The following is a 19,331-nucleotide window of genomic DNA, read 5'->3' as shown; positions in this document are numbered from 1 at the left end:
AACACCCCCATCCAAGCATCACCATGTCTGAGATTCTATACAAATTCATGCCTCAATGATCAGCACCGCTGATCAAATATATATGTATATTACGGAGAGAGAGAGATAGAGTGTCTCGTTCTGTCACCCAGGCTGGGGTGCAGCAGCAAGATCCTAGCTCACTGTAACTTCAAACAATCCTGGCCTCAAGTGATCCTCTTGCCTCAGCTTCCCAAGTAGCTGGGACTACAGGTGTGTGCCACCAAACCTAGCTATTTATTTTTTATTTTTTTTGTAGAGACGGGGTTTCACTATGTTTCCCAGGCTGGTCTCAAACTCCTGGGCTCAAGCAATCTTCCCGCCTCAGCCTCCCAAGTGCTGGGATTACAGGCTGAGCCACCTTGCTCAGCCCCCTTCTGTCTTTACTGCATTTATCTGTGGTTAAGCCTCAAGTTGCTAACACTCCAACAAGAACCAGTTTACCATACTGGCTTCTCACAGCAAGGGGACAGTTCTGGAGGCCTCTTCCTCTCCATTTTTCCTCCCTTTGCCTTGGCTCAGCATCCACCCACCGAGTCATTCATCCCTTCAACACATACGTATGGAGCACCTATTACCTGCGAGCGCAGTCCTAGCACTGTGGCTAAAACACTGAACAGAACAGACAAGGCCCTGCTCTTGTGGCTACAACTGAGTGTAACAGACAATGAGTAAATGAGTAAAATGTATAACATGACCCACAGGGACTGGTGCAAGAGGAAGAAGAGGAGCAGGGGGACAGGGAAGGAGAGCCAGAGGTGGTGGGGTGCAGGGTTCAATGGGGCTGCGGCCCAGGGAGAAGGTGGCATTTGAGAAAGGGTCTGAGAGGAGGGAGGGGCCAAGTCATGCTGAGACCCAGAGGGAGGTCATCCTGGCAGAGGAAGTAGCAGGTGCAAAGGCCCTGAGGTAAGAAGGTACCTGATGAACTGAAGGAATGACAAGGAATCTGGGGTGCCCAGGCCAGCGTGAATGAAGGGAGAAGAGCAAGAAATTCAGTCAGAAAGGAACTAGGAGGAGGACAGATCACAGGAGGCCTTGTGAGCCTCTGGAAGGACTTTTACTTCTGCTCTTCATGATACGGGAGCCCCTGGAGAGCTCTGAGCCGAGGTGGAACGTGACTTGATACCTGACAAGCAGGGAGGGGCCGCTGCTCCAGACAAAGCTCTCATAGCAGAAGAAGGTAGGAGTCAAATTTGTTTTTAACACGTGTTTAATCCACCCTGGTTTCCACTAATACGGTCAGGTCACCTTGGATTTACCTCCCTCCGAGTCAAGGTTCTGACTCAGGAAGACTCACTACGTTTGGTTCTCAGCCTGAAGCAAGCGTGGGAGCTTGTGGCTAAGAGACTCTAGTTTCTGACGTGAGATTTGAGCGGCCACAAAATGGTCATCAACAAAGATCCTGGAGTCACACCTCACCTCTGCCACTTCTTGGCTGGTGACCAACTTACATTAACCTGTTTGCACCTTGGCTTCCTCTCTGGGGGAATCACTCCATATAAACTGGAGCGATTCTGAAGACTTCATATGAAAAAAAAGGAAAAATAGCTCATGATTAATTTTTCCATTGATTACACATTGAAATGACATTTTGGGCCAAGCACGGTGGCTCATGCCTGTAATCCTAGCACTTTGGGAGGCCGAGGAGGGCAGATCATCTGAGACCAGCCTGACCAACATGGAGACACCCCGTCTCTACCAAAACTACAAAATTAGCTGGGTGTAGTTGTGTCTGCCTGTAATCCCAGCTACTCAGGAGACTGAGGCAGGAGAATCGCTTGAACCCTGGAGGCCGAGGTTGCCGTGAGCCAAGATTGCACCATTGCACTTCAGCCTGGGCAACAAGAGTGAAAAACTCCATCACAAAAAAAAAAAAAAAAAGAAATGACATTTTGGATATGCTGGATTAAATAAAATATCCAAGTTCATCTCATCTGCTCATTTTTCTGTTTTAAATATGGCTGCTGGAACATCTGAAATTATCTCTGCAGCTTGCATTCTATTTCTATCAGGCCGCGCAGCCCAAGAGTTTTCAGCTCAGCGCCTGGAATCGAGCAGATAATTGACAAAATGAAGCCAGGGGAGAGGAGCCTGCTCTGGGGCAGGAAGCAGAGACGACCCCCAACCAAAAAAAAACCAAACAAACAAAAAAAAGAGCCCAGTTGGTGTTTTAGCGCTTATTTCCCCACACGCAAACCAAGGAAAGCAATGTATTTGGATATTATAAAATCTGAAGGCTGAGAGGCCAGGCACAGGCACAGTGGCTCACACTTGTAATCTCAGCACTTTGGGAGGCTGAGGCAGGCGGATCACAAGGTCAGGAGTTCAAGACCAGCCTGAGCAACATGGTGAACCCACATCTCTACTAAAAATACAAAAATTACCCAGGCGTGGTGGTGCATGCCTGCAGTCCCAGCTACTCAGGAGGCTGAGGCAGGAGAATCGCTTGAACCTGGGAGGCGGAGGTTGCAGTGAGCCAAAATTGCGCCACTGCACTCCAGCCTGAGTGACACAGCGAGACTCTGTCTCAAAAAACAAAACAAAATAAAAACCAAATAAACAAAAAAACCTAAGGGCTGGACCCATTCTAGAGGCTGTAACCCACTCCCTGCCTCTGGCAAGCGAGCTGTTAGCATTATCCCCTGCGGGTGTTTCCTGGGGTGGCTGCAACACAATACCACCAACTGGGTGGCTTATACAACAGAAATGCTTGTCTCAGAATTCTGCAGGCTGAACATCTGAGATCAAGGCATCGGCAGAGCTGGTTCTCTCCAGGGGCTGTAGGAAGAATGTGTTCCAGGCCTCCCCACTGGCTCCGGTGGTTTGCTGGGAATCTCTGGCTTTCCTTAGTTTGTAGGTACAGCACCTTTACCTCTGCCTTCATCTTCATGTGGCCTTCTCCCGGTGTGCGTGTCTGTCCAAATTCCCCCTTTTTATAAGGACACCAGTCATACTGGGTTCAGGCTAACATCTACAACGATGATCCCACTGCATTTTTTTTGTTTGTTTTTTTGAGACAGTCCTACTCTGTCACCCACGCTGGAGTGCAGTGGCATGATCTCGGCTCACTATGCAACTTCCGCCTCCCAGGTTCAAGCAATTCTCCTGCCTCCATCTCTCGAGTAGCTGGGATTACAGGTGCCCGCCACCAAACCCAGCTAATTTTTGTACTTTTAGTAGAGACGGGGTTTCACCATGTTGGCCAGGCTGGACTCAAACACCTGACCTCAAGTGATCCACCCGCCCCAGCCTCCCAAAGTGTTGGGATTACAGGCATGAGCCACCACACCTGGCCAGATGATCCTATTTCTAAACAAGGTCACATTCTGAAGTATTTAGAGTTAAGACTTCCATGTGTGAACTTGGGGGTAACAGGGAGACACAATTCAACCCATAGCATCCTTTTCCATTGCTCCTTGCTCAATTCCTTGCAGGAATTTGCTTCCTTTGTCAGGATCCCAGCATGGCCCACTCAAACAGGGTTATTTGAAGTGAGTCTAACAAAGGGGCTGGTTACAAAGGTGTGTACTGGATTTAGGAAGTCAACAGGGGATAGTGCGGTACCCCAGGGCTCAGGCCAGTGGGAGGGGTGGTCTCACGGCCCCAGCCTGAAAAGATAAGGGGAGCAGGCAGTTAGTTACATGAGGCAGAGAGGCAGCAGGACTGGAGCTGTGTGCAGGCTTCCAGACCACAGTGCGACCCACGGGAGGTTCCTCGCAGTAGGTATGCACGCTTTCCATATGTGTATTGTGAAAGGAAAATAAATCTCACCCAAGTCACTAAGCCAAAGGGAAAAGTCAAGCTGGGAACTGTACAGGGTGAACCTGCCTCCCATTCTATTCCTAAGTAAGATAGCTACAAAGATTGGCTGGGCTTGGTCTCTCATGCCTGTAATCCCAGCACTTTGGGAGGCCGAGGCAGGCAGATCACCTGAGGGCAGGAGTTGGAGAGCAGCCTGGCCAGCATGGAGAAACCCCGTCTCTACTAAAACTACAAAAATTAGCCGGGCATGGTAGCACGCATGCGCGCGCCTATAATCCCGGCTACTTGGGAGGCTGAGGCAGGAGAATCACTTGAACCCGAGAGGCAGAGATTGCAGTAAGCCGAGATCATGCCACGGCACTCCAGCCCGGGCGACAGAGTGAGACTCTGTCTCAAAAAAAAAAAAAAGCTGCAAGATTTAAAAAAGAAAAGAAAAAAGCTACATACCTCCCTCACAATTTGCCCACAAGGAAATTCTCTGTGGAAAAAGGGCAGGCAGAACTCAAAGTCATCTCTCTGCTCATATGAGACGAATGCCCATCTGAATGCTTCCTTTGCCCTACTGTTTCACTAAGCCACACTGCGGCATAAGTGACTATTCCTGTAAATAGAGCATTCAGCAAAAGGCTAATCAGAAACTTAAAAGAATGAAACGGTTTGTCTCTTATTTACCTATGACCTGGAGGCCCCCTCCCCACTTCAAGTTGTCCCACCTTTCCGGATCGAACCAAGGTACATCTAACATATATTGACTGATGTCTCATGTCTTCCTAAAATGTATAAAACCAAGCTGTGCCCCGACCACCTTAGGCCCATGTCTTCAGGACCTCCTGAGGCTATGTCATACACGCATTCTGAACCTTGCCAAAATAAACTTTCTAAATTGATTGAGACCTGTCTCAGATACCTTTTGGTTTACAGTGTTATACTAAAATAAAAGGTTACAAAGTGAACGCCAGAAAGCATACGAAAGAGAAATTTTAAATGATACGACATTCTGGAAAAGGCAAAGCTAGAGGCAGCGAAAAGATCAGTGGTTACGAGGGGTTGAGGAGGGAGGGGAGACGAATGAATGAGCGGGGCACAGAGATTTTGAGGGTCAGTAAAACTATTCTGCGTGATTCTATGATCGTGAAGGATTACATGACATAATCCCTTTGTCAAAACCCATGGAATATGCATCACAGAATGAACCCTCTTGTAAACTTGCTGTGGGCTTTAGTGAATAATCACAGTGACACTGGTTCATCATATTGGTTTATGCAATATATGGTACTGATGTGGCATACTAATATAGATATATATATGCATATATATTAGTATATACTAAATAGTAGGTGGCATACTTATATGAATATATACAGCATATAAATACAGTATATATACTATATATAGTACTTATGTATTTATGGCACAGATGTGACATACTAATGCAAGATGTTAAAATAGGGGAAACTGTGCAGGGTGAGAGGTAAAGGGAAATCTTTACTGTCTGCTTAATTTTCCATAAACCTCAAATTGCTCTTAACAAAGTCTATTAATTATTTTATTTATTTATTTATTTTGAGACGGAATCTCACTCTGTTGCCCAGGCTGGGGTGCAGTAGAGTGATCTCAGCTCACTCCAACTTCCAACTCCTGGGTTCAAGCAATTCTCCTGCCTCAGCCTCCCTAGCAGCTGGGATTACAGGTGGGCGCCACCATGCCCGGCTCATTTTTGTTTTTATTTGTTTGTTCGTTTGTTTGTTTTTTGAGACAGAGTCTCGCTCTGTTGCCCAGGCTGGAGTGCAGTGGCATGATCTGCACCATTCCTGGGTTCACACCATTCTCCTGCCTCAGCCTCCCGAGTAGCTGGGACTACAGGCACCTGCCGCCACACCTGGCTAATTATTTTTGGGGGGGGGGGGGGATGGAGTCTTGCTCTGTCACCCAGGCTGGAATGCAGTGGCATGATCTTGGCTCACTGCAAGCCCCACCTCCCGGGTTCATGCCATTCTGCTGCCTCAGCCTCCCCAGCAGTTGGGACTACAGGTGCACGCTGCCACGCCCAGCCAATTTTTTTTTTTTTTTGTATTTTTAGTAGAGACGGGGTTTCACCGTGTTAGCCAGGCTGGTCTCAATCTCCTGACCTCAGGTAGTCTGCCCGCCTTGGCCTCCCAAAGGGCTGGGATTACAGGTGTGAGCCACCGCACCTGGCCAAAGTCTATTGATTATTTAATAAAATAAAATAAAATAAAATAAAACCACCTTCTCACCCAGAGAAAATCACTATTGGCACTAGGCTGTCTATCCTTCTGGTCACTTTTCCAGGGAACTCGCTTCTTTCCCCTGACCTCGGGGCTCCCATACCTGCCCCCACGTGCTTCCCCAGCCTTGCTGCTCCCAGGCACTGGCTGGGAGGGTTCCTCACCCCCTCACCACCTCCTCCCTCTGACTCCTGCACACACAAATGAACTCTGGAGCCGGGGTTTCCCATCAGCAAGCAGTTCTTGTGGCCTGGACCGTCACCCTCTCTCCTTGTCTGGCTGCCCTGTTGCTATTCTGTGGCTTGCCATGTGACTTGGAAGGGGAGATGAGGAATGGTCTATAAACCACTGTCATTTTACTGGGCTAACACAAGCCCTCCTCATTTGCAAACATGCCTCCATTCTCTTCTAAAGATCTTTCACATCCGTGTTTCCTCGATCCTCTCGACAAACCTCAGGATGACAGGCAAGGGAACAAAACCCCAGGGAAGTTAGGTGACCTGTCAAGTGAAGGAGGTCCTGACCTTCAGCTCTAAGCTCCTTGCCCCACTCCAGGTGACCACCTTCAACTTTCACTTCTGATGCAGATGATCATTTCTGATGTAGATGATCTAAAAGCACACATCATCTCATTGGGGTCTTATGAAAAAGCAATGCTATTCTTTCCAATAACTCAAGGAGGGAAGTATTTTTTTTCAAATGAAGACAGGAACAAACTCTTGCACCTCCTGATTTGAAAGGGAGCTCCTGGGGTGGTGGGACATTTGCCACAGGGACCCACCCAGGGGACCTTTCCTGGGAGCCTCAGACTCTTTCATCCTGTGCCCTGGAGGAGGCTGACACAAGAGGTCCCAGCATCAGCTTACATCAGAATGAAAAGGGGCCCTCTTGGTCACCTAGAGCAGGGATCTACCACTGGTGGCCAGTGGGAGGAACAGGTTTTGGAGTTCAGCCAGCACTCTAAATTGTTTATTTATTTTGTTTTTATTTACTTATTTATTTTGAGACAGTCTCGCTCTGTCACCCAGGCTGGAGTGCAGTGTGGCACGATCTCGGCTCACTGCAAGCTCCGCCTCCTGGGTTCATGCCATTCTCCTGCCTCAGCCTCCCGAGTAGCTGGGACTACAGGCATGCTCCACCATGCCTGGCTAATTTTTGGATTTTTAGTAGAGACGGGGTTTCACCATGTTAGCCAGGCTGGTCTCGATCTGCTGACCTCAGGTGATCGGCCCGCCTCGGCCTCCCAAAGTGCTGGGATTACAGGCGTGAGCCACTGCGCCCAGCTCACTCTAAATTGTTTATATACCTATATTCTCTGCTGACTCCAACTGGCTGCTTCTGCTAACCTCACCCAGCTGACCCTGGGGGCATCTGGGGTCACATTCCTTCACTCCTTATCTGCGAAAATCCACTCTCTAAGAGATGAGAAGGCTGAAGCCGAGAGAAGCACGTGACTCGGAGGACCCACTGGGAGCTAACGTTGGAGCCGGGATTGGGACCACGATCCTTGGCTGTTCGGTTTCTGTTGGCCTTTGAGAAGCTGCCCCTTCATCTTCAATGGCCCATAGCTCCCTCAAGGTCCTGACTCCCTGACCTTGACATTTACCACATATCCAGCTGGGAGGATGGAGAAGATGGGACGCCAGAGGACTCTTAATTGGCAGCCTCCGACGTGCAAGAGCCGGCCAAGAGCCGCTGGGAGGATGCACTTTCACAGATACTGCTGTCTGTGTGGGTTGTCACACATTTGGGATTTGACAGGCAATTCCTTAGTTCATTGGGTTTCGTAAGCCTGTATACATATCTGGTCTGTTTGGCCACATTTCTGTGCTTTAAACAAAGACAAAATAATAACAGCTTCTATACGTGGTGATGGAGGAAATTGCTCAAAAGCTTTTTTATATGACTATCACTTGAGGTCAAAGGAGAGATGCTATCACCTACATTTGACCAGGGGACACTGAGGACCAGGAACATCAGGGGACACTGAGGACCAGGAACATCAGGGGACTTATCTGCCATCGGACAGCTCATTGGAAGCACAGACAGTCATGGATGCCGGGGGTGGCCTGCCCAGCCCTGCCCCAGACCCATGGTAACCACGGTACATATTTTTTGCCACACAGATAGGAAAACAGAGAAAGCCCATCAATACACAGAGAGAAAAATAAGAAATCAGCATGAGGCTGGGCACAGTGGCTCATGCCTGTAATCCCGGCACTTTGGGAGGCTAAGGTGGATGGTTTACTTGAGGCCAGGAGTTCGAGACCAGCCTGGCCAATGTGGCAAAACCCCGTCTCTACTAAAAATACAAAAAATAGCTGGGTGTGGTAGTGTACACTACCTGTAATCCCAGCTACTCAGGAGGCTGAGGCATGAGAATAGCTTGAACCCGAGAGGCAGAGGTTACAGTGAGCCGAGATTGCGCCACTGCACTCCAGCCTCGGTGACAGAGTGAGACTGTGTTGAAGGGGGGAGGGGAGGGGAAGGGGAGGGGAAGGGAGGGGAAGGGAGGGGAGGGGAGGGGAGGGGAGGGGAGGGGGAAAGAAAGAAGAGACAGAGAGAAAGAAAGAGAAAAGAAAAGAGAAAAAAGAAAGAAAGAAAGAGAGAAAAGAAAAGAAAAAAGAAAAAGAGAAAGAAAAGAGAAACAAAGAAAGAAAAAACAGTATGAGAAGCGGAGACAAGCACATGAGCGAGGAAAAGGGGTGCTGTTTCCTGTGCCCCAGTTCTGCTCCCACGACTTCCTGGGGCTTGACTGTTCAGGACCAAGTGTTCCTGGCCACACCTGCATCCTTAAGAGTAACCCTCCTATTTGCTTACTCCAGATGACATTGGTTTCTGTTTCTGTGAATTGATAAGCAAAGCTGTCCGATTCAGCTGGAGTTAAACTGAGACCTGTGGCCTCGGCATCCTGAATTCTGTCCATCAGCCACTCCCGCTGTGCTTAGCAGAGGAGGGAAGAACATTCCAGCAGCCTCTCCAGGGCTCCTCTCCTCTTCCAGCACCACTCCCGCAGCTGGGGGCAGAGTAGCCGCTCCCTCCCTCCTGCATAGCAGGAGCTGCGGCTCAGGGGGCTACCGGGGATTTGACCAAGATCACAACAACCCAACCTAGGAAAGAAACCCTGAGAACATGCATTCTGGGCCCTGCCTTGGCTGAAGGCAATCCGGATATGCTTTGCTGACCCAAAGCCACCGAGGGATATTTGCTGAAAACAAAAACAAAGTCCAGTGATTTGGGCCCATCCCTGGATGACCCCTAGGAGTGTGCATTCCTTGGCTCACTCACTCCCACAGCCTCACTGAGACCCTCCTAGTCTCCTATGCAGGGTACGGCTGACAGCAGCAGGCATGCTGGCCTCTTGGAGCCTGCATTTCTAGTGGGACAAAATGTGTGAATTTGATAATGTCAACCTCAGTGAATGTTACCACGTAACTACAACAAGAAGATGTGACCAAGAGTGATGGGGTAGGGGTGGGATGGTCAGGGAAGGCCTCTCGGAGGAGGTGATGCTTGATGGAAGACCTGGTGATGAGGAAGATCGGGGTGGGGGGAGGTGTCCTTCCAGGCAGAGACAGCAGCAAGTTCAGGGTCTCCGGCTGGATACTGGCACTTGGGCGTGTTCCGGGGACAGAACAAGGCTGGTGTGGCATGGGTGGGGAAGGGGCAGGGAGGGAGGAGAAGTGATAGGGAAGGGCCCGTCTGGACTGTGGGAGGGAGCTCGGTTGATTCTAAATGCAATGGGAGCCACTGGAAGGTTTCCAAATACGCCCTGTGTTGTACGAGCCTCTGGGGATTCAAGGAAGAACAAGACACATGTTGCCTCCTCAGAAAGGGTCAGACGTGACCTGTAATGTCAGGCAGTGGTCACAGGATAAGCACAGCATCCCAGGAGATCTCACAGGATGGGCTCCCAACCCAGCCTCAGGAGCCCCGAGAAGAGGTGGAGCATGGAAGGTTAAGTGGGAACCAGAAGGGTAAAGAAGTCAAGGCAGGGAATGGGGAGGAAGAAAGAACCCCAGGACAGGTAACAGCACAGGCACGGACCTGCGGCATCACAGCCCATGATGTTTCCCGGGACCGAAAGGGATGCGCTCGGCTGGGATCTTACTGTGGCCGTGCTCAGGATGTGAGTTGACTCAGAACCACCAGTGCTCCTGACCCAGGGACTCACCACAACTCCCAGCACATGGAGGTCCTGATGCATTTCTTTTTCTTTTTTCTTTTTTTTGAGACAGAGTCTCGCTCAGTCGCCCAGGCTGGAGTGCAGTGTCATGATCTCGGCTCACTGCAACCTCCACCTCCCAGGTTCAAGCGATTCTCCTGCCTCAGCCTCCCAAGTAGCTGGGATTACAGGTGCATGCCACCATGCCCAGCTAGTTTTTAGTATTTTTAGTAGAGATGGGGTTTCGCCATCTTGGCCAGGCTGGTCCTGAACTCCTGACTTCAGGTGATTCGCCCGCCTTGGCCTCCCAAAGTGCTGGGATTACAGGCCTGAGCCACCACGCCTGGCCCTGATGCATTTTTACAGCCTGCACCAGCCCGAAGACTGATAAGGCCGGCCAAGCACCTCATCCCTACAAACCATGTTCCAGACCACAAGATGCTAGGACAGCAGGAACTGTGCAGCCATTTGGCTTAAAGGGCTTAACCCTTTGGGTAACTGAGCCGGCTGGAACTTGCCTGATGTACCTACTGGCGATACTGTCCTCTCCAAACCAAATCCCCTCCTGGGTTCCCCTGGGGCTATCTGTCCACTGTCTTATGTTGTTCAGCAAAAAGCGTTCCCTTTGAGTTCACTGGTAGAGTAACTGGATGAGTTGAACATTTTTAGAAAGATCTGGTTTTTGGGGCCAGAGTAGGATGACCCTGTGGGGGCTCTCCAGGCAGCAACCAAGGCAGACCCCTCGGTGAGGTTACCTTAGGTCAAGCTTGCAGTTGGTTTGGCACCAGAAGGCCAGACCACAGTGCCCACAAGAGCTGGCACCTGGTTCCTGGACACTGGTAATGGTGAGAAAGGTGACACCCCAGTGACTCAACTCTAAGGGACAAGTTAAACATGCAGTGGACTGTGGCACACAGGACATGCACCGACTCATCAACAGCAGGACAGAGGTCACTTGCATGAAAACCGAGACTTCAAAAGCCTCTGCCCAGGAACACAGCTCTCTCAGGTATAAACACACACAAAATGTTCACTCGACCGGTGAGCAAATAATGCAAATTAAAGCAATAAGGAGATGTTGTTGTCTTGCCCATCAAATTGAAAAACATTTTTTAAAAATGAGAATAAAAAACACTGGGGGCCAGGCGCAGTGGCTCACGCCTGTAATCCCAGCACTTTGCCAGGCCGAGGTGAGTGGATCACCTGAGGTCAGGAGTTTGAGACAAGCCTGGCCAACATGGTGAAACCCCATCTCTACTAAAAATACAAAAATTAGCTGGGTGCGGTGGCGTGCGCCTATAATCCCAGCTACTTGGGAGGCTGAGGCAGGAGAATCACTTGAACCTGGGAGGTGGAGGTTGCAGTGAGTCGAGATCACACCACTGCACTCCAGCCTGGGTGACAGACCAAAACTCCATCTCAAAACAAACTAACAAACAAAAACAATGGGAAAGGTGTGGCTACACCTGTACTCTCTGCTAATGGTGCCAGGCAGCTGGCACCATTAATGCATTCAGGGGTTTAAAAAAAAAGCATAGACTTGGCTGGGCTCAGTGGCTCACGCCTGTAATACCAGCACACTTTGGGAGGCCAAGGCAGGTAGATCACCTGAAGTCAGGAGTTCGAGATCAGCTTTGCCAATATGGTAAAACCCCGTCTCTACTAAAAATGCAAAAATTAGCCTGGCATGGTGGCAGGTGCCTGTAATCCCAGCTACTGGGGAGGCTGAGGCAGTAGAAGAGCTTGAACCCGGGAGGCGGAGGTTGCAGTGAGCTGAGATCATGCCACTGCACTCCAGCCTGGGTGGCAGAGCAAGACCCCATCTCAAAACAATAAAAAAAGCATAGACTTTCACCCTGTGTTTCCACCCCAGATAAAATAACCAGAGGTTTCCACAGACTTTCCGTGTGTAAGGATATTCAGCTCAGCACTGCCTACATACAAAAAATAAAACGAAACAACCCACACTTCTAACAACAGGGGATGAGTCCAATTAATAAATCTATAAAATGACCTATTCTCAAGGCCATTTCAAGTTAAATCCTCCGACAACTGTAATGACAGGAAATGCTCCCAATTCAGTAACAGAAAAAAATCATTTTGCGAATGTACAGTATAATATCAATCTGTTTACATATATGTAAGAATAAAACTAGAATAAAATATAGCAAAACTTTCATAGCAATGGGATTCTGGGTACCTTTATTTTCTTCATGATACTTTCGGCATTTCCCCAGTCTAATAACAGGAGCCTGTATTTTTATCATCAGGAACATAAAGCTGCTTTTATTTTCTCAAAGAAGAAAAAGAAATAGAGTCACCTGGGAGAAAGGACCAGTGTGACCTTCAGGCAAGCGCCGGGTTTGTCCCTTAGGCTGAAATACCATTTATGTTGTCAGTATAACAAGAACTCCTCATTCCTCTGACCAAACCAGGCCCTCACAGTGTCTGACATCAGAAAACGGAAGTGGAGCTTCGGGGAAATGGGGAGAGGCTCCCCCAGCAAGCCCCAAGTCAGATCTGGTAAGCTGATGGGGTTAAACGACATGACCTGCCTGCCATGATGCCCTTCCTAGACAGGATGTTATCTTCAGGGTCTGCCCCATGGGGTACCCAAGCCCCCAAATGCTCAGATGCTCCAGACGCTCTTTAGTGGATCTTTTCTGGGAAGCTGTCTCCACCCAGGAGACAGGGTTCACAGACCCAAGGCATGACATGTGGTTCCGTTTAATTCCGCCCCAGTCCATCCTTCCTCCCAGCCTTGCCCTCCCTATCCCTCCATGCGTCAAGGTTGTAGAGCGAGAGAATCAGCTCGAATCTCTTTCCTAGTGCTGTAGGCTGTGACCTTCAGGCCACACGTGGCTGCAGCTAGAAAGGGAAGTGCAAGAGGGTGCCTGGGTGAATGCAGCCTCCCACCTTGACAGCTGCAAGTGCCCCTCCTGTGATACACTCCCAGGCATGTTGTGGGCTGTGTCAGATGCTCTGTGCCCCTCCAAAGCCAAGCCCAGAGTCCAGTGACCCCTACCAAGCCTCATGCCCACTGGCCTCGGTTTCTCAAACCCAGCGGCATTTTCTCCCTATGGCCCAGGACCAGGGCTAGGGACAGCAAGTGTAAAGTCCTTCCACACTGTGACAGCATCTCAGGCCCATGAGCCCAGAGCCCCAGTGTACCCAAGAGCTCTGCCCTCCCTAATGCCCAGAGACTACAGCCCCCTGAATTCCAGCAGAGGGGTCTTTGGAGGTCACGTGCCTCCCCAGGCCTTGACTTCCCAACTTTTAAAACCAAGTCAATGTCCCCTTCCCTAAAACTGTAGAACTTTAGACTTAGAAGGAGACTTACGGTCCTCCTACCTACACTCTTTGTTTATAAGAGAAAAATTGAAGGCACAGAGGACAGGCAACTTATACACAGTCCCACCATGAGTGAGTTACTGCACCACAGAGCCAGCGAAAAGCCCCATGCACAGGAATCCCCTGGAGGTGTGGAGCTTGCTAAAATGCAGATCCCCAGGCCTCAGCCCCCTACCCCCAGGCCCTCACTCAGCCGTAGATCTGGGGTCCTGTGACTCTGCACTTCACACAAGCTCCCCTGGTGATTCTCATGCAGGTGGTTCTCAGGTGACGCTTTGAGAAACACCATGGTGCTCCCCACTTTTGTGTCTTTATCTCCTCCCCACTTCGCTGGGCTCTGTCTTGCTTCTCTGGGGGACAAGGGGGCAGGGAGGCAAGGGAAAGCAAGGGTAGGATCCTCTTTGCTCCTTCCTTCAATTTCCTCCCCTGGAAGAGGCAGAAGGCCTGCCTAGAAAGCCCTGGACCTTGTACCCTCATGGAGCCTGGTTTTCTCCGGCAGGAAGTAGGTGGTCCTCACGGAGGAGGTACTGGGAGCTAGGAGATCCTGGTGCACCCCCAGCTCTGGGTTTAACTCTCTGTGTGATCTAAGGCAAGTTACATCACTTCTCTAGTCAAAACAGGATAATAACAACAGCGTCAATTAAAACACTTACATAGTACATACTGTGAGCCAGGCACTGTTCTCGGTCCTTTATAAATAATGCCCTTCTAATCCTCCTAACAAGCCTAGAAGGTGGATACTGTATCAGCCCCATTTTACAGATGAGGAAACGGGTACAAAAAGATCACACAATCAGTAAGAAGTAGAGGCAGGATTTCAAGGCAAGCAGCTTGGTGCCAGTCTGGGCTCTGAGCTGTCTCTGTGAAAAGTAGAAAAAGCACAAATGCAGGAGGAGGAGGGAGGGGGCGGTGAACACCTATTGAGCACCTACCACACGCTAAGCAAGACGGTGTCCTTTACAGAGATAATATCATTTAAATCTCACAGGAAGCACGGCAGAGGACACCATTACCACATTCTGAATCCAGATGCAAAGAAACTGAGGCTTGGAGAGGTCAGGGACTTGCCTAAGATTATAAACCTGAGTCCAAACCTGAATGCGGGTCTCACTTCAAGGTATCTGCTGGAACCTCCACCACCCACCCTGCATGTGGCTCACAGTTTAGGAGATACTCTCGGGCCACACAGCATGGACAGTGGCAGTGAGACCAGAGCTGCTCATGGCACTGCACCCTGTGAGGTGCCCTGGAGCTGTGTCTGTCCTCTCCCTACTGGCTGAGACAAAGCCATACCCCCAAACCCTGTTCCCAGGGCTCTGGACATGGCTCCTTGCTCTGAACCTGTCCATCCTTCCTATCTGAGTCCAGTTTCTTCCCCACATCACAGACAGCAGGAGGAGGAACATTTCACTTCCATTGCTCATTACTTTCACCCACATCACCTTGTTTGGATCTCGACAACCACTGGGTGGGATGGACTACGCAGCACTACCCATGTCTTGATTTCACTCAAGGGAAAGGTGAAGCTTAAAAAACTGGAGTGACCCACCCAGAGTCCCCCAGATTTTAGGCCAGGACTTAAATCCATGTCTTCAGATTCCAAATCCAGGGCTCTCTGGAGATCTCAGAGGTCAACGCAAGAATTCTAGAGATGAGGAAACTGAGGCCCAAATGGGACAAGTGGCCTGTTCAAGGTCACAGTCACCATGGCAGAACTGAGACAAACCCACAGCTCCTGACTTCATAAAACCTTACCTTCACCTGGAAGACAACTGGAGCCAATAAACCAACCCAACCAACAACAGGGGTGAATGGTGCCAACCCCACTGAAAAGGAAAGGCAGAAGAAAGCAGAACCAAGGTGTACCCCATCCCACCATGAGCTTTTCATCCGGTCACTCCTGTCTCCAGGACCGAGTCTACTGGTGGGCAGGGTCTGGGAAGCCAGACAAGTGGATGAGGACAAAGTTTAAAGGTGGGGACTCTGCACCCTGCAGGCCAGATCGTTTTAGGAATTTCAGCCAGCCTGGGCTGAAAGTGATGGCTCAGGGGCCTGCATTTGCTGAAGAGTGAGCACCCCGAAGCATGGGGTGTGTTTGATGACAGTTGGGAATGAAGATATGAATGCAGGAGTTCAGCACACAGATGAACAGCATCCTTGATTTCTCCGTAAGTGGAAAAATATATATATTCTGAAGCTAAATCTGCATGTATGTCACCTTGCATGATGTGCGCACCTGCATGATGTGCGCCTTGCAGCTGTGGTCCCAATTCTGCTGAAATCTTGAGAGCAAGGCAGGAGGCAGAGTTCAGCTCTGAGAGGTCACTGCGGGCACTGGTGCTCACAGGGTCACAAGTGGGAGGCTGGATTCCACTTGGGGGAAGGACACCCACCTGCCACCTCCCTCCTCACTCTGGGTGCTCATCCCTGTGGATGCTGGGGTCCCCTCCTTCTCAGCTCCACCCGCGCTCCCTTCCTGCGGGCCTTAATGGAACCCCTTAACTCCCTCCGCCCTGGTGTTCCCGTCTGCCAAGTGAGTTTTTATGCCCACGCCGCCATTGGAAGCGTGCACCAGGAAAGCAAAGGGGGCACCAGCCCACTACATTTTGGTTCAGCTTTTTCACATCTGGCTGAAAAGCCACAGAGAACTACAAATCATTACTGCATCATTGGCTCTTAATGGGCTGCCATTATTCCTCATCAGAAATCTTCCTCACCCATATTAGACAGAAGAGCAAACTGGAGCTGAGAAGCTGAGAGGCCAGGTTAGGCTCGGGAAGCTGCTGGAGAGCCCTTGGAACTGGCTGACTCCCCGTGCACAGTACTGAGAATACGGCCGTTTCCCATAGAGTAGGCTGCATTCCGCTTACCAGGGACACATAAGTAATCCACACCCGCCAGTCCTAGGACTCAAAGCCCAGGGAGATGATCCTGGGCATCCCGAGAACGGGAAGGTCCCTAACTTGGTAAAGTGAGTTACTGGAGAAACAGGGGAAGAAGTACAGCCTCAGGGTTCAGAAACTCCAAAGAATTCCAGATGCATCCCTCTCCACCCACTTCCCCAGCAGAGACCCAGGAAAAGTTCAGGATCCCCCAAGTCTCCTCTTCCAAACTCAACCCACGGCTCCTCGCACCCAGACTGGGGTCTGGGGTGGCCTCTCCCTGCCCCCCTCCCTCCCTCCCCCAGCCTAGCCGGCTCGGCTCACCCTTGGGCAGTTTGGATGCGTTCTCCTGGATCCAGGAGAAGAGGTGGGCGAAGTCACAGTCGCACAGCCAGGGGTTCCCGTCCAGACGCAGGGAGCGCAGCGCGGGCAGCGCGGCCAGGGCGGCCACGCTGAGGCTGCGCAGGTTGTTGTCGTTGAGCTCCAGCACCTGCAGCGACTCCAGGGTCTCGAAGGCGTCCTCGTGCACGCCCACCAGGTTGTTGTTAGCCAGGCTAAGCTTCACCAGCCTCCCGGCCGAGCGGAAGGCGCCGGCGCCCAGCTGGGTCAAGTTGTTGTAGCTGAGGTCGAGGAACACGAGCTTGGCCGAGCCGCTGAACGTGCCCTCCTCCAGCGAGCGCAGCGAGTTGTTCCTGAAGTCCAGGTAGACCAGGTCGCCGTAGAAGATGAAGAAGTCCTCGGGGATCCGCTGGATGCGGTTGCCGGCCACCAGCAGCTTGCGCACGTCCAGGGGGAAAGGGTCTGGCACGCTGGGCAGCCCGCGGTCGCGGCAGTCCACGGTGTGCGGGTCGGTGCAGGCGCAGCCCGCGGGGCACGCGTGCCCGGGCGCGAGCAGCAGCAGAAGGCTGCAGAGCCCGAGCGCCGCGGCGGCGCAAGCTGGGGCTCGGGGGCGCATGGCCGGGGGGCCCGCGCCGGCCGCGGCGAGAAGGAAGCGGCTCTCGGAACGAGCCCTGGCGCGGGACGGCGCGGTGAGGCACTGGCTGCCGGGCGCGGGGAGCCAGAGGGCGGCCCGGGCGGGGAGGGCGTGCGCCCGGGCGTGCGGGGGCGATGGAGCGCGGCGCGGACGGACTGGGGAGCCGGGACAGCAGGGATGGAGAGGGGGGGGCGGGGAGGGAGGGGCGAGGGACTCACCAAAGGGTTTACCCGGACAGGAAATTAACCCGCTAGAAAAATCCCTTGGGAGAGGCGGGAGCGGCAGGGGTGGCCGAGTGGCCGTCGCCAAAACGCGGCCCCACCCTGGCAGCTGATTTCCGAGATCTGGAAGTAAGACGCCGCGCGCACCGGGCGGGCTGCACTCGAAGTCTAAGTTCAGCTTCCAAGCCCAGGAGCGGTTTCCCTAAGGCGTGTCCCGGGCGTGCGCCCTGCCCCCTCGCGCCCGCCTGGTGCCAAAGCACGCTCCCTGCACGCCACCCTATGTCGCCAAAGGGAGTGGGACCTGGGTCACTCTGACTCTGCTCCGTGGGCAATCCCTGCAGGTTCTCGGGTGCCGCGCCAGGGTCTGCTGGTCTGAATTTGGGTGGGGTTCCAAGGAGAGAGAGTGAGTGACTGGTCTTCCCTCTTCCCTCCCCCACCTGCACTTGAACCATCTTAGGCTGGAGGGTGAGCGAGGCAGGTGGCTGCCAGGGCCCCCGCTGCGGCCCGCAGGGCCAGTCAGCACTTTCCATGCTGGCCCCGAACTTCTGGATGGAACTGGCATCCATGCAAGGATCAGCTGCTGGTCTGAGAGGTCCAGCCGCTGAGGCTCTGAGGCCTGGAGTCACCAGGCCTGGCTTCCAAGCTGTGTGGCCTCAGACCAGTACCTCTGCCTCTGTGGACCTGGTAGCTCCATTTGTGAAATGGAAAAAGGTAATATATATCTCACCAGCTTTGGGGGAGGACCAAGAAGTCAAGAACAAAGTTCAAAAATTATCTTTTCCTCTCTCCCCCTCAAAACCCCACCTTGGATAGCCTAGGGAGGCAGTCAGGAACGTGCCAAGGCTGAGATGAAAGGACAGTGAGGAATTGCTGATGTCAGCCTCTGACACTGGCAGGAAAATTCCCTCTTCACCACCCCGATGCCAAACTCCTTTCTTTCTGTCCCACCTCATTCTAGAAACTTCTGTATGGGGAGGGGTCCCCACAGAGCTACCAAGAGATTGTCCCGCTGTTGGCTATTTTGGTCCAAATGCCCTAGAATTGACAGACTCCCACTAGACCAAAATAACCCAGGGAACAGCTGTTGGGCAGCAGGCCCCCAGAGACCCTGCCCTGGCCCCTGGCCATGCTGGGGATTGGTGGAGCCTCGGATTCTGAAGCCATAAAGCTAAGCCCTCGGCCTTCTTCCAAAGGTACAGGCCGACTTGATGCCTCTGAGCCATGGGATGAAAAAACTGATCCCCTGGGATGGAGCCAAGGGCTCAACAGATGAGCATATTTGCAGGAGCCCTGGGGAAGAGGCGGGGGAGACCCAGGGGGAAGCTTTGAGGCACCTGGAGTCCTGCAGCTTTTCCCGTACTTACATTCCAGGCCACTAAGCCAGACCTCCCTCAGTTCTCCGTCTCTGTCTCCACTCTCCCAGGGTGCCCAATTTGCCATTGCTGTCCCCAACTTCAAGGGCTCAGCTTCCCCACCCCAGTCTCATGCTCTTGAAGAGGCAGGTGCCGGGAGGAGTGGTCTGAATGCTCCCAGAGTGGATGAAAATGCTTCTGCCTACATAAATGATGTATAAATTATTGAAGAGTCACACAAAGTGCAGGCAGGTGGCAGAATAAACACATCTCCCACCCTTGCAACTCTGCAAAAGCAGCCTGAACCGAACTGTTGCACTCTGCCAATCTCAGGCTTGGTTCTGGCTGCTCCCTCCTGTAC

At 51.8% G+C, this 19,331-nt stretch overlaps 1 protein-coding gene across 1 annotated transcript in view; it reads right to left on the bottom strand.

Moving 5' to 3' along the window:
• LRRC38 (leucine rich repeat containing 38) overlaps positions 1–17,867 on the bottom strand; it is a 39,491-nt gene extending 21,624 nt beyond the window's left edge. Inside the window, exon 1 of the mRNA XM_004024701.5 lies at positions 16,749–17,867. Coding sequence (XP_004024750.5) covers positions 16,749–17,379 — 631 coding nt within the window. The 5' untranslated portion in view covers positions 17,380–17,867. The remainder of the gene's footprint in view (positions 1–16,748) is intronic.
• Positions 17,868–19,331: the final 1,464 nt, after the last annotated feature.

Source organism: Gorilla gorilla, chromosome 1 (genome assembly GCF_029281585.2).
Source record: "Gorilla gorilla gorilla isolate KB3781 chromosome 1, NHGRI_mGorGor1-v2.1_pri, whole genome shotgun sequence".
NCBI lineage: Eukaryota > Metazoa > Chordata > Mammalia > Primates > Hominidae > Gorilla > Gorilla gorilla.
This window is presented reverse-complemented; position numbering and strand designations above follow the sequence as displayed.